The sequence below is a fragment of the Geotrypetes seraphini genome, chromosome 19 (assembly GCF_902459505.1).
Source record: "Geotrypetes seraphini chromosome 19, aGeoSer1.1, whole genome shotgun sequence".
In the NCBI taxonomy this organism is placed as follows: domain Eukaryota; kingdom Metazoa; phylum Chordata; class Amphibia; order Gymnophiona; family Dermophiidae; genus Geotrypetes; species Geotrypetes seraphini.
Genome location: NC_047102.1, coordinates 5,408,338 through 5,424,102, shown reverse-complemented (window position 1 = coordinate 5,424,102; position 15,765 = coordinate 5,408,338). Strand labels below are relative to the sequence as shown.

General features: G+C 44.6%; 1 protein-coding gene across 1 annotated transcript in view; it reads right to left on the bottom strand.

Moving 5' to 3' along the window:
• The window catches only part of CCND1 (cyclin D1), a 29,652-nt gene that overhangs the window by 6,787 nt on the left and 7,100 nt on the right, over positions 1-15,765 (bottom strand). Inside the window, exon 4 of the mRNA XM_033928069.1 lies at positions 10,776-10,924. Coding sequence (XP_033783960.1) covers positions 10,776-10,924 — 149 coding nt within the window. The remainder of the gene's footprint in view (positions 1-10,775; positions 10,925-15,765) is intronic.

Below are 15,765 nucleotides of genomic sequence, written 5' to 3'. Positions count from 1 at the left end.
GATCAGTTTTATTAATGGAAAACTAGAAGATTTAACAATGGTTAGCTAACAATAGATTACGTCTTAATCCCAATAAATCAAAATGATTCCTTTTCTCTAAACAGCGAGATATTGCACTCTCCTCTCTCATCTTATCGAGCTCAATGGCTGTTCCACTAATATCCACCACCAGGGTACTAGGGGTTACCCTTGACTTCGGCCTCTCCTTCACTGCCCAGATAGGCTCGGTTGTCCAACGCTCCCTGTATAAACTCCAACTCATCCAATCCATTTGTAATTTTCTTGACCTGTCCGCATGAAATGCTTTAGTACGTTCCCTGGTAATTAGTAACTCACTTTATATAAGAATCAAATTGAAGGACAGGAAATAACTCCAGCTTGTACAAAGCACTTATGTAAAACTCCATCATTGGACAACGCAAATGTGATAAGAACATAAGAACATAAGAAGTTGCCTCCGCTGAGGCAGACCAGAGGTCCATCCTGCTCAGCGGTCCGCTCCCGCGGTGGCCCATCAAGCCCATTGCCTGAGATCTATCTGTATCCTTCAATCCCTTTTTCTTCCAGGAATCTATCCAAACCTTCTTTGAAACCATTTAATGTGTTCCTGTCTACCACAGCCTCTGGAAGCGCGTTCCATGTATCCACCACCCTCTGAGTGAAGAAGAACCTCCTAGCGTTTGTTCTAAACCTGTCCCCTTTCAGTTTCTCCGAGTGCCCCCTTGTACTTGTGGTGCCCCTTAATTTGAAAAAATCTGTCCCTGTCTACTTTTTCTATGCCTTTCAGGATCTTGAAGGTTTCTATCATGTCTCCTCTAAGTCTCCGCTTTTCCAGGGAGAAAAGTCCTAGCTGTTTTAATCTGTCGGTATATGGGAGATTTTCCATTCCCTTTATCAGTTTAGTCGCTCTTCTCTGTACTCCCTCAAGTACCGCCATGTCCTTCTTGAGGTGCGGCGACCAGTACTGGACACAGTACTCCAGATGCGGCCGCACCATTGCACGATACAGCGGCATGATGACTTCCCTCGTCCTGGTCGTAATACCCTTCTTAATGATACCCAACATTCTGTTTGCTTTCCTAGAGGCTGTGGCGCATTGCGCCGATGCCTTCAGTGTTGCGTCTACCATCACCCCCAGGTCTCTCTCCAGGTTACTGATCACATTACTACTACACATCACATTGAAGGACAGGAAATAACTCCAGCTTGTACAAAGCACTCATGTAAAACTCCATCATTGGACAACGCAAATGTGATCACATGACTACGCTCGCTGGCTTCCCATTTCACACCATATAACTTACAAGATGTTTTCAAAACATGCCTTGCTGAAACACCTCCTTATATAACACCGCTAGACATATGCAACACTGTACATGAAAACATTCAAGACCGCCTACTGCCCCATTAAGACTCTCAGATCTTCAGGTCAAAATTGAATACTTTCCATGAAATTATAGCAGATACTACTCACAGGGCTTGTCTCTCAGTTCAGGGCCCTGAGCTCTGGAATAGAGAATGACATGGGGACAAAATTTTCCTCATTCCCATGGGAACTCTTTTCCCATCCCCCTGCCCCATTCCTGCAAGCTCCAAACTCATCTGCACAAGCCTCAAACACTTTAAAATCCTAAGTGCTCGAGGCTTTTGCGGTGAAGGCAGAGCTTACAGGTATGAGACAAGGACGGCGAGAAAACTTGCAGGGACAGACAGGGATATTGAGTACCTGCGGAGATGGGGACAAATTTGTCCCTGTATCATTCTCCACTCTGGAACCAGCTCCCATCATATCTAAAACCAAGTTCAAGGCCAATCTGAAACTTTTCTATTCTCTGATGCGTAAACTTAGCTCCTTCCTCCGGGCCTCGCTGTCTCCCTAGACGGCTGTTCAGATGGGGTAGAATGAATATAGATATCCCACCTTTTGTTCTAGCCTACCCCTCCATCCTATGAATTATTGTACTTAACAGTGGGTGTTTATTTGCAAGAGCGAACACTATTAAGAAACAGTGTGCAGGCTCCGGAATAGCGTGCATTATTGATGGTGCGTGAAAAACACACATTTCCGTCATCATTTCAAACAAAGGCACGTCCCTAATTCTTAGCAAAGACTCAAGCTTGCCAAAAGTTGAGGCGTGTCTTCAAGCTGGCTGGCAGCTTCTGCATATGCTTTGTAAGCACAGACCGCCAGAGGGAAGACCGGACAGCTTCTGTGGGTGCCAGTTCTCATCGGGCCCTTCTTCCATGGAGCACTACCCACGTGAAGAAATGGGAAGTAGCCAATTGGCCTCAGAGAGCTTTCTGCAACAGGGGGGTAATTTTAACATGGGGAATAATTAATCCTGTTTCTTATCTTTATTTCTGTTTGTAGTGATAACAAGTATTAACCACTCTGGTCCTGATGAAGCTCTCCTATTGGACATGAGTGCGAAATGGAGTTCTTCCGTCGTTGTTTTGTCCAGAGTAGAGGTCTGCACGGGGATCGTGGGAATCCCCCCTAACCCACGGGACTCCCTCGGGGACCCCCCTCTGGCCAACAGGACTTCCACGGGAATGGGAGGCTTTGGAAGCAGGGTTCGTCCATATAATATAATGGACACGTCAGACTTAGTAAAAGAGGGGGTTTATAAGTGAATTACCTGAACGGAAAACAAAAAAAAGGGTTCCACCAAAGAGATTCCACAAGGAAAACAACAGCGCAAACACAAAAGAAACTGGAATTGATGATCCTGTCAGAAGTAATTGCTGCTTTTTATGGGAACGGGCGGGGATGGAGGTAATTCCTTGCGGGGATGGATGGGGACAGAGAGGATCCTGGCGGGGACGGGCGGGGATGGGTGGGATTTCTGTCCCCGTGCAACTCTCTAGTCCAGAGGGCCGGGTACAAAAAACACATATCCGAGCTAAGTATTATCATGGTTACATTATAAAGTTGAAATAAGGATAAATATGAACTCAAGAAGCTGAATCATATTAGTATATAAAGTAAATTAAATTTGCATATTAAATTGAATAATAAAAAGACGTAAGGACCGATGATAGCTCGCAAAACAGTTATGAGCCAAGACTAGTTCTAAAAAGCTTGCGAGTGCTTGAGATCCCTAGTCGTTATTTCAATTTAATTTGAATCTAGTGTATGGGCTTTTGGGTTTAACATTAGCCTATTTTTGGAAGGGAATAAAGTCCAAAAGGGCCCATATTTTAAGCTTATATTTTATAAAAAAAAACCCTCCTCCTTTTACTAGCGGTTATTAGCGCAGGGAGCCGCGCTGAATGCTCCGTGCTGCTCCCGACGCTCAGAGTTCCTATGAGCGTCGGGAGCAGCACGGAGCATTCAGCGTGGCTCCCTGAGCTAATAACCGCTATCGCGGTTTAGCAAAAGGGGATAAAGATACCTACATGACTTTATATAATAAGCTCCAAGAACTAGCCCCAATATCACAAAAATCCTCATGCACAAATTTACACCTGCTCCAAAGTGGAAGAGGCAAATTTATGTACGTACTTGTATATTTTATCAAATACATGTGTACAATGCAATCCTGCCCAGCTCTACCCTAAAATATACTCCTCCCGGGGCCACCAATGTGTGCTTTTTGTTATACCCCTTGCACTTTTACGATGGAAAATCCAAGTTCTTTGCAAATCTTTTTCGTAAAAGCATCCCAGGCACCTTCCAGCATTCTTTGCCTGGGCCACGCACTAGCCCTGGCGTGAACCCAGTCTTCCATGATAAAGTGCTGTCAAAAGGGTTAGGTTGCGCTTGACTGGCAATGAATATAGTTTCCTTGAGAGGGCAACCTGCCCCGCTGCTTCCTTTCTTTTCCCGTTTCAATTCTGTTACCATTCAGGAGCCACTTCTTGGGTGATCCGTAAGCTATTTCCACACCCACGAGGCCCTTCTCCTGCCACCGCACAGCACACACAAGCACTAGGGGTGGGGGGTACAAAATAAGATAAGAAACACAAGCAGATAATTCTCTGCAAGTCCCTTCTGGGAGAGGGTGAGGTTAATCCTGGCTTGAAGCAGATCAGACACATAACCTATGGCCCTTTTGTTTTAAGTCGTAGCATAGTTATTTCCTCTCGGGAGACACACTGAGTTTTTTATGTTAGGAGAAGGGGATTTCTGGAATGTACCAATATGCATCTTTCCCAGTGAAACACCTTGTTATAAACCTCCAGGAGTTCCTACTCCTGGCCAGGGCTTCACACAGGGAAACTTGGGTATTCCAAGAGCTTACACCAAACTCACCATCAAGCAATACAAACTCTAGCATGTGTGCTATTCACGAACAGATCAGAACAAGCTGAATTCTGAACCAAAATTTCCCTTAAGCCCATCATAAAAATGATTATCCTCATTAAACCAAGCATCTTCTATACACGTTCTCCGATTTGATTTCACCTTTGCTGCTGTCATGTTCTCCAGCGAGAATCCAAAAGCCGAAAGCAGACAGAACATCGGCCTGTTATCTGCAGAACTTCTCGGCTCCAATATTCACCGATAACAGCTTGCTAAGGGTCATTAACCCCTCTTCCAAGATGAATTAAGTGTCTTAGTGCAAAACACAAGGCTCAGCCACATATTTCACATCAGCTGTAGCCAGGGCGATGTGAAATTCAGCTGGACGTGCGACACACGAGCACAAGAAAGATCGGAGAGAGTCGGGTTTTCCAGATGTGACAAGGCTTCTAATTCACTAAGAGGTCTTTGCCAAGAGGACCGAATCCTTTCTCAGGAGTCGTTTTGACAATCTAGTTCTTTTCTGCAGACTTCTGGCCTGGAAATTTAAGTCTGTTAGTGTGGGAGAGTGGTGCGTTGGTTAAAACTACAGCCTCCGCACCCTAAGGTTGTGGGTTCAAACCCATGCTGCTCCTTGTGACCCTGGGAAAGTCACTTAATCCCACCATTGCCCCAGGTACATTAGATAGATTGTGAGCCCACCAGGACAGGCAGGTAAAAATGCTTGAGTTCCTGAATAAACTTATGTAAACCATCCTGAGCTCCCTTGGGAGAACGGTATTAAAAAAATGGAATAAATAAAATGAAGACTGATGGCAGAGAGCCCTAAGGGCTGTGAAGTTAATTAGGATGCTTCTAATTAACAGTGATCAAAGGCAAGCGGTAGAAAGTGGACCCCTTACCCAAGCAGAACTGAATCCTGATTCTAATGCTAGTTATTTCATTTCCACCAGGTGGTAAGGGCTTGAGATAACTTGTCATTTTGCAGCCCAAATAAAAGAACTGGAACAAGCATATCAGATGGAAACAGCAACACAAAATTGTGAAGTACTATTTGCCCTGGGATCAGTAGCATGGAATGATGCCAGGTATTTGTGACCTGGATTGGCCACTGTTGGAAACAGGAGACTGGGCTTGATGGACCCAGTAGGGCTATTCTTATGTTCTTATGTGAGCCAACTCTAGGACAATGAAGCCATTGTGACATCGCTGAGGAGGTTGGCTCTCAGGCATTGGTGCAATGAGGCATTATGACATCACAATCAGCTCTGGACTGTTGCTACTCTTTGGGTTTCTGCCAAGTACCTGACTACTGCTGGGCCTTCGCTCTGTCCCAGTATGGCAGCTCTCATGCTCTTATGTTCTTAAATTTGCATAATTCCCTGGAACACCCCTGACCCACCCATGCCCCTCCCATGGCCATGCCCCTTGTGGTTTGCATGCGAGTGGATTTAGGCACAGATATTTACAGAAGTGCACGCAGCCCGATCCCCGCGCAAATCCAAATTAGGGCTACTTAATGTTAACTGCAAGTAATTGGTTGATAATGGCTTGTTATCTACTCATTTATTCATGCGCAAATTTGGGCACCGTTTATAGACTCCGGGGTATAAATTCTAAACCCATAGTACTTTGCAATCAAATTCAGGGATGAGAAAGTTCAGAAAGCTCTGAAATGGAATGGAAGTAGTAATCATTTATGTACCGATACGATGAACTTGGGCTATAAGGAAGACAGGACTTGCTAGCCAGCTCAATTCTAACAAAGTATCACACCTATGCAGATGAATTAAGGATGCTTCAAACAAACCCCAATTACTGTTACTCTTATCATAAGAACTTAATAAATATTTGTAATAATAAGAAAGGCAGAATAATTCTTGCTATGCAAAAAGGAAATTATAACAAGTTTAAAAAAATTTGGGGGCCATTGATTGAATATTCGAATGATTAGACACTTTTTTTTATAGAAGAATAATATGATATGGGATTGGGAGGGTATAATGTGTGAGATTCAAATAAAATGTTGATATGTGTGGAAGGGAAGGGGGGAGGGGGGATAATATAAGATTTAATATTATATGAAGTATACAAGTGAATTGTATGAATATTGAATGATTATTGTATACTTGTTATGAGATATGAAAATGAATAAAGAATTGGAAAAAAAAAAAAATAAGAAAGGCAGAAAATCTGGTATAAATAATGTAGCTTCTACTTGCTAAATAAGTATAATCAGAGGTCCAAAAACACAGAGAAACAACCAACCAACTCTGCCTAGTGAAAAAATAAAGACCTTCATCTTTCAGGACATGCTGAATATTTGCATATGTTTTTAAATCACACGGAAGCAACTCCCAGTCAGCAAAGCTGTTCTCACAATAAAGCCACCCTCAAATCAAAGTCCCGACATGAACTCACGTTTCGGGCATGTCAGCCCTACTTCAGAAAACTTTTAAAGGATGAGGCATTTTCATAATTGTAAAAGGGCAAGTAATATATTGCAACACATACCCGAATATAAAGATAGTATTCAGTAACACTTATACTAAGACACCAGCCCAGCACGTAAACTCCACCTGCGAACGCTTGTTAAGATCCACAGTACATATATGCACTGGATGTCTTCTGCTGTTGTCATACAAATTGTAAACCGCTTTGATGTAATGTCAAAGCAGTTCAGCAAATAAAATAAATATCCCATAAAAACATGAGCACATCCCCTACTGGCAGGCTGCTACCTAACATAGTAACATAGTAGATGACGGCAGATAAAGACCCGAATGGTCCATCCAGTCTGCCCAACCTGATTCAATTTAAATTTTTTTTTTTTTCTTCTTAGCTATTTCTGGGCGAGAATCCAAAGCTTTACCCGGTACAATGCTTGGGTTCCAACTGCCGAAATCTCTGTTAAGACTTACTCCAGCCCATCTACACCCTCCCAGCCATTGAAGCCCTCCCCTGCCCATCCTCCTCCAAACGGCCATGCACAGACGCAGACCGTACGAGTCTGCAACGGAGTTTGCTGTATCAGTGCAAGCATCGTGTTGGATAAATTAATTCTTCTACTGTTTAGTCGAAGAATGCACTCTCTGGCCTAGTCTGGAGAAAAACGACATTATGCTGGAAATGGATTATTTCCTCGGGGGGGAGAGGGGGGGAAATGGGCAAGGGCTCCGAGGCATCTCTCGCTTCATCTGATTCCTTGTCCAGCATTTGAAGACCTCACAAGAGACCTGCTTTAACACCAGGCTCGTTATTGGTCTTTCACATTGTTGTGAAACAAAGCTGAGACTCAGCCCCAACGTCACACACTATTACTGATCTGGGCCATTGACCCAGGGCCTTCTATGCAAGCCTTCTTCCTGGCCCATTCATTCTTCAAAGCTTTATTGCTTGCTCCCTGAAGGCTTCAGGGCAGGCCAGAGAGGCCACCGATGGCCGTCCACCTTCCAAAGGGAATCCGATACCAGCTACTGTGGTGGTCAGCACATACCACGCCAAGTGAGACAATTAGGGGCACTGTCAAAAGGGCTTTTTTACACCACTCCGCACAATCCAGCATCCGACTAGCAGCTAAAGATATTATGGAGACCCATTTGCTGCAAACCTTGGCAATTATTTCTTATATACATGGGGCTCTTTTAAGCTTTGTTCGGCACAGAATGCAGGCTTAATTACCTAGAAACCAAACATCCTTTGTCACAGACTTTTCTCCAGTAAAGAGTTCCTTTTTGTCTTTGCTGATCTGCACCCCTTGTGATTTCAATTATGTTCCACTCTTAGCAAAACTACGTGCACCAAAAGGGAATGCCAGTATACAGTAATAAAAGCCATTTCAAACACAAATCAAATCAGTTACAATAAAAATGATCAAGACTCCCCTTCCCCATACATTTGCATATTAAAAGAGGGAACATTTTCAACGGCTCTCAAAAGTAAAAGGTAATTTGATTGCTCCGTTACAGCTGGCGGGGAGAGGGGGGGGAGCATGTTCCATAAACATGGACTTACAGAAGCAAACATTAACCCCCCTCCCCCTGATATTCAGTGGGACTTAAGCCGGCTGGGAACGACTCCCAGTCCCATTTGGCCAGCTCTATTATTCAGCAGGAGATGGCCGACTATCTCCTGATGAATATCGGGCTCGCCGAGCAGCCTGGTGACTGGCTATGTCGCGTGGCATAGCCAGTCACCACCGATTTTCATCGGCTGGCCAGATAGGCAGGTCTGTCTTTGGTCATTAGAATTAGCCATCCAGCAGATACAAATTGGCTTGGCTGGCAAGTGCGAGCTGCTTACCTTTGCCCCCAATATTCAATGCTGGTGACCAGTGGTATAGTAAAGGCAGGGAGGAGCGGACCACCCCAGGCGCCATCTTGGTGGGGGCGCTGGCGCCTCTCTACTTCCGCCATGCTCGTGCCCTCCCTTCCCCCACCTCCCAATACCTCTTTAAATCTTTGCCAGCACAAGCAACTACCGTGGCTTGCTGCTCACACCAGCTTGAAACCCTCTGAAACCCCCTGGGTTGCGGGACCAGGAAGTGATGTCAGAGGGAAAGACAATGCCGGCGCGAGCAGCAGGCCAGAGAAGCTGCTTGCGCTGGCGAAGATTTAAATTAGTATGGGGTGGGAAGGGGGGAGGGGGCATGAAAGGAGCATGGGGTTGGCACGGAAAAAGCGGGGTGCAGAGAGGAGGGTTGCGGGGGGACACCACCTCCCTGGGCGCAATTCCGCTGCTGGTGACCCCAGCACTGAATATCCGGGATTTCCACCGAGTGCAGAAGAACTGCCTCCCTTGGTTCATTATCAGACCCTTATTCTGTAGTGGTCAACAACCTACAGCCGATTGTGACAAGAGTTCATCTAATTCAGTATATCGAAAACTGTGCCGCAAGACGCTGGGGAGGAGGAATGGCGCCGGCTGACTGCCTACAGTAAGCCGGCACCAGCACCTCTTCCCTTCTAGCCCCCCCCGCCCCCTCCCCGGCAGCTCAGGACCCTGTCTGGAGGCCCTTCTCGTCGATGTCTGTGCACTTCCGGATGCCCTCGAGCTGCGGCCATCACGTTTAATGTGCCGTGGGTTCGCAATGTTTGCGAGACACTAATCTAATTGACGAGTCCTCAAGGGCTCATGAAGTATAATAGTCTTTTGCCACATACTGTGGGAGACCCCTGTAACCTTTAGGCGGCAGATCAAAGATTTTAATAAACTTGGATTCCATATCGTTCGCCTAAAGTTATCGGCACCAAATCTATAAAACTTAGGCACCCGTTACGTAAACATTTAGGCATCATCAATTTATGTCAGGGTTCTCTTTGCCTAAAGTCAGACACCGATATCGGAGCCCAACGTCATCTAATTCACAAAGATGGGCTTAACTCCAAAACACGCCCATGATCTCCCCTTAACCACGCCCACTTTTCACATATGGTTTATTAATCTTGTTAAACCGCTCGTTCATTTTACTGTTCCAAGCGGTTTACAGAATACTGCCAATTAAGCCCAATTAAAGCCAATTGTGCGTGCCAATATCAGCACCGATTAAGCCTATCAAACTCTTAAGTTAGGCACTGATACTGACTAACTTTACGCGGGCCTTATAGAATCAGGGCCTTATTCTATTTATGGCACCGACTCGTATGGCATCTATGCGGGTGAGCATACAACTCCATATTACTGCCAATTAAGCCAATAATTTATTAGCTCATTAACCGATTGCGCCCTTATAGAATCACGCTAAGCCCCAGTGCGTGTTATAACTTTTAGGAGCACCCATTTAGGTAAGGTAAAAACCAGGCCTAAACACCTGTGGCTAAGTTATGCGCCAATCTCATTGGTTAGCACACAAAGCCTACGCCCCCTTTTAGATTCACGCACTGGACATGGCGCATAATGCTCTGTGCAATGCACCTAACTTCTAAGTGATGCCAATTAGCATCAATTAACAGATTTTAATTGGCAATTACCAGGGCCGATGAAGCCACATAATCAAGTTGCTTGCACATCAGCTACGTGTGCCAATGGGCATCCACACTAGAGAATGACACGGGGTCAAGTTTGTCCCCCGTCCCCGCAGGAACTCAATTTCCCGTCCCCGTTGAGTTTTGTCACTGTCCCCGACCCTTTCCTGCAAACTCTGCCTTAACCGCACAAGTCTCGAACACTTACGATTTTAAAGTGTTTGAGGCCTGTGCAGACGAGGACAGAGCTTCCAATAACGGGGCAGAGACAGGAAAAGAACTCGCCGGGACGGAAAAATCAGTTCCTGGGGGGGGGGGGATTTTGTCCCCATGTCATTCTCTAATCCACATCCTTAGGCACAATATAAAAAATTTGAGGGTAAGTGAAGAACTGCAAACATGCCTCGACTGGAAAATGCATTCTGAACGTGCCATTAGAGGCAGTGATAAAACTTCAGATTATTTCATCTCTAGCAATGTTCAAGGTACATGAAAGGGTGGTGGGGACTCATTGTCTAGCAGCTTTTGGATTGACGTTGGTGTTGGCTCAGCCATAGATTACTTACTGGGTCCCCTTTGATGACTTGTGAGAGGAAGCGTGTGAGGCGCTGACAGGAGAGGAACGAGTGGACATTTCCCAGGTGAAGACCCTGCACCGCTGCCGCTACGCTCCCTGCCGCGATCATGGATGGAGGGTTGGAAATGAATTTCATATCTAGTCAAAAAAAGGACAAAGAACAAAACAGAAAGCCGTTTAGGACAGGACCAGCCAAACATTTCCGTCCTCAAGAGACACCACATCAGTTTCGACTCGAACAGCATTCGGGATCTTAATTCTCTGCAAAGAAACAAAGAGTGAGCAGCTGGGATGTAAACGAGCCAAACTGCCTCTACAAATGAGAAGGGATGCTCCTCGGGGGTCTTATGTCGCCACGTGAACGTTGCAGGCCACCACACGTTTTGTTCTCCAGGGATCACTGAAACCACTCGGGGATCTTTCTCACATTGGACCAAAGAAAGGTACCACAGTGTGCAAAGAACCCAGCTCACCCCGTGACCCTCCCCCCCCCATTCAGACGCAGACATTAGCTTTAGTCCGTAAAGCAAGGTTCTCCAACAAGGGCTTATTTCTACTCTTCTTCCTTGGTTACGTTTTCTGGAGCTGAACAGAAAACATGAGACTAATTCTAAAAAAAAAATGTTGCTGAAATTTAGATGCTAGGAACGCTGTGCACTACGCGATTACACACAAAATTGCCACTATAGAAAACTAGCGTAAATTAGTATTTACAAGCTAAGAACGTAAGAAAAGCCTTACTGGATCAGACCATCAAGCCCAGTATCCTATTTCCAATAGTAGCCAATCCAGGTCACAAGTACCTGGCAGGAACTCAAAGAGTTGCAACATTCCGGAGCTGAGATTGTGATGTCATAATGCCTCATTCCACCAATGCCTGAGAGCCAACCTCAGCAGTGATGTCACAATGGCTTGACTCCTATACTTGGCTCATATAAGAATTGTCATACTGGGACAGACCAAAGGTTCATCAAGCCCAGTATCCTGTTTCCAACAGTGGCAGAAACCCAAAGAGTAGCAACATGCCAGAGCTGAGATTGTGATGTCATAATGCCTCATTCCACCAATGCCTAAGAGCCAGCCTCAGCAGTGATGTCACAATGCTCACATAAGAACATAAGAATTTCCATACTGGGACAAACCGAAGGCCCATCAAGACCAGTATCCTGTTTCCAACAGTGGCCAACCTAGGTCCCAAGTACTTGGTGGAAACCCAAAGAGTAGCAACATTCCAGAGCTGAGACTGTGATGTCATAATGTCTCATTCCACCAATGCCTAAGAGCCAACCTCATTGGTGATGTCACAGTAGATTGATTGTCCTAGACTTGGCTCACATAGGAACATATGAATTGCCACACTGGGACAGACCGAAGGTCCATCAAGCCCAGAATGCTGTTTCCAACAGTGGCCAATCCAAGTCACAAGTACCTGGCAGAAATGCAAAATAGTAGCGACTTCTGCCATGGTGTAAATGACCGTGGCTAAATGTTGCCATTGCCCACAACCGGCAATATTCGAGAACCTTAGCACCCTCCCACATGCACCCCCCCCCCTTTGCAGTAACCCCTGGATTCTATAAAAGTCGGCCAGATTTGGACGCAATCAGTTAAGGAGCCCATAAATTTGGAGTTGTACGTACACCTGCCCATGTGCGATTCTTTAGGGAGTTGTGGTCATGTGAGGGTCATAGGAGGATTATGGACATATCCAAAAACTGCATGCAGTGTCACAAAGTGCCCCTGATATCGGCGCCAAAACTGACTGTCTCGGTGCCTAATTTTAGTCGCAGGAATTGCAACTACTTGCAGGAAGTCATCCAACAGAAACAGATCTTTGGTTGGGCCGTGGTCCCTTTTGGAATAGTCTCCTCAGATTCAGCTTTCAGGAAAGCAGTTAAAAGTTTTATTTCTGCACTCAATATTTGAGTTAGAATTTAGGTTTAAGGGGATCAAGTGTGATTTGGAATTTTTTTTATAAGTCCGAGTGTCTGTCTAACTTTTTTCTCTTTGGAATCTACCTTGAGCTTCATGGTTCAGCAGAAACTAAATTCCTATTGAAGATTCTCATCCCAGCACAATTGCATGTGTATCTTCAAATTAGTGCAAAGTCGCATAGATTATTATTGGTTGCTAGTGCTGATTAGTACCTAATTTTCCAGTAGCTGTATTTTATAACCTTTCACACTCAATTTTGCACACTAAGAGAGAAAATGTGTGAACTAGATACAAGAATTTGTTGCCGGGGAATGTAGTGAAAGTGGTTAGCGAAACAGGGTTTTAAAAAGATTTGGATAATTTCCTAAAAGAGAAGTCCATAAGCCATTATTAAGGTGAATGTGGGAAAATCCGCTGCTTATTCCTAGGATAAAGCAGCATAAAATCTGTTTTATACTTGCGATCTAACTAGGTACTTGGGACATGGGTTGGCCACTGTTGGAAACAGGATACTGTGCTTGATGGACCTTCTGTCTGTCCCCTTATGGCAGTTCTTATGTGAGCCAAGTATAGGACAGTCAAGCCATTGTGACATCACTGATGAAGTTGGCTCTTAGGCATTGGTGGAATGAAGCATTATGACATCACAATCTCAGCTCTGGAATGTTGCTACCATTTGGGTACTGGGGACTGTTGGAAACAGGATACTGGGCTTGATGGACCTTCTGTCTGTCCCCTTATGGCAGTTCTTATTTGAGCCAAGTATAGGACAGTCAAGCCATTGTGACATCACTGATGAAGTTGGCTCTTAGGCATTGGTGGAATGAAGCATTATGACATCACAATCTCAGCTCTGGAATGTTGCTACCATTTGGGTACTGGGGACTGTTGAAAACAGGTTACTGGGATTGATGGACCTTTGGTATGTCTCAGCATGGCAACTCTTTATGTTCATGGTCAAGGATTACTGGTTCTTGATGCATCATCACATCCAATAAAGAGGTTACACCGAAATCTGCTGATCACGGAGAACTGTTTGCTAGACAAAAGAAGGATAATATACTTATAAACATTTAAAGCTCCAAATCGCACCACATAATCTTATGACCTCAAAAGCTCTGATGTATTCCAATTATACTTACAAAGGCCACACCATTTATTCTACATTCAGAGATCCAGAATTGTTTTAAAGAAAAAAATCTCCTTCACAAAACTGTGTATGCTAATTGTAAGTCAGTCATTCTTTAAAAAATGAACAACCGAAAAGAAAGCCAGGGGCAGCATCTCCAACACGTCCTCCATCTCCATATCCTGGTACTTTACAGACAATATCCATCTGAACAGGGACAACGCTGTCTACAGTCAAATCAACACAAATATCCTTGAAACTACAAGTACTACTGCTACAACGTATCACTTCTATAGGGCTGAAAGGCGTACACGGCGCTGTACATTTTGACATTTAATAGATGGTTCCTACTCGGACGAGCTTACAATCTAATTTGGACAGACAGACGGGTTGGGGATGCAGAACCCAAGATGAGAGAAACTAGGTGTCAAAAGCACTCTCGGCCTGTAACTGGGTCTTGAACATTAGGGATTCGGGCAGCTTGTTCCAAACTTTGCGAAGATGGCCGCAGCTCGACGACATCCGGGCCAAAGTAGACCCAAGAAATCAGGTTGGTAGGAATGAGTTTCTCTCTCATTAAAGCATCTCTAGATTTATGAAAGCGGAATAAATGAGAGGACCTTTTTCTATATTTTTGAATGTCATAAACCTGGGCTTTTAAGGTTTGTGGTATGGCGGTATATAAAAAATAAAGTTATTATTATTATTATGACAAATAGTTGAAGCTGAGCCTTATTTAAAAATTTTGTATGTTGTGCTCTTTAACTAAGGTTTGCTTATTCCTAGGTGGTTTTTATATAATGTTGATGGTGTATTGTTTATAAACTGCTTTGAATGGTTGTTCCAGGAAGCCGATATCCTCATTTTTCTACATAAAGAATAGATATCATGATGCTTCCATTAGGAATTGTTCCAGGGCAGCTCCTCGTGCCTCGTGTACTTTTACAATTAAAATTATCTAAGGCAAATACGGTACACTATTTCTCAGGCTTCGGGAAAAGCTTTAACATTTTCGAACATAAGAAGTGGCCCAGCCAATCAGCGAAGGCTAATCTGTATTTAAATGGAGGTTAGATCTGAAAAATTCTTAGGGTCAGCCAAGTGCCTTGTCACTGGCCACTCTCCATCCTGGCAACAAGAACTTCGTGTAATGCGGCATAACCAAGTGGCGGGGGTGCCGAGAACTGGCAGACAATCAGTTACATTCTAATGTGATAACACGCTGACAGGGGGCCGAGCCCCTCTTCCAGACTGCATTGCTGTAGGTCTTTCAACACCCCCCTCCCCAGCTGAAAGGCCTAGCCCCTGCCATTCAAAATCTCGCTCCTCCTGTGAGAAATAGGCCACATCTTAACAGCAAGCTACTTTCTCCTGAACAGTCCCTGTGCTTTTGTTTTTCGGAAACGTGTGCCCGAGAGAGGTGGTGGAGAGTAAAACTTTGACTGAGTTCAAAGAAGCGTGGGATGAACACAGAAAATTTAGAATCAGAAAATAATATTAAATATTGAACTAAGGCCAGTACTGGGCAGACTTGCACAGTCTGTGTCTGTATATGGCCCTTTGGTGGCCGTTTGGAGGGCGGGCTGGGGAGGGCTTCAATGGCTGGGAGGGTGTAGATGGACTGGAGTAAGTCTTAACAGAGATTTTGGCAGTTGGAACCCAAGCACAGTACCAGGTAAAGCTTTGGATTCTTGCCCAGAAATAGCTAAGAAGAAAAAATTAAAATTAAAAAAAAAAAAAAAATTTAAATTGAATCAGGTTAGGCAGACTGGATGGACCATTCGGGTCTTTATCTGCTGTCATCTACTATGTTACTATGTAACTTGGGCAGGGGGTAGCCAATCAAACCCACAACATATCCAACGGCGTCGAGATAATCATGCCAAGCGTCTGCGACGCTTTTGCTCCCTGCTGC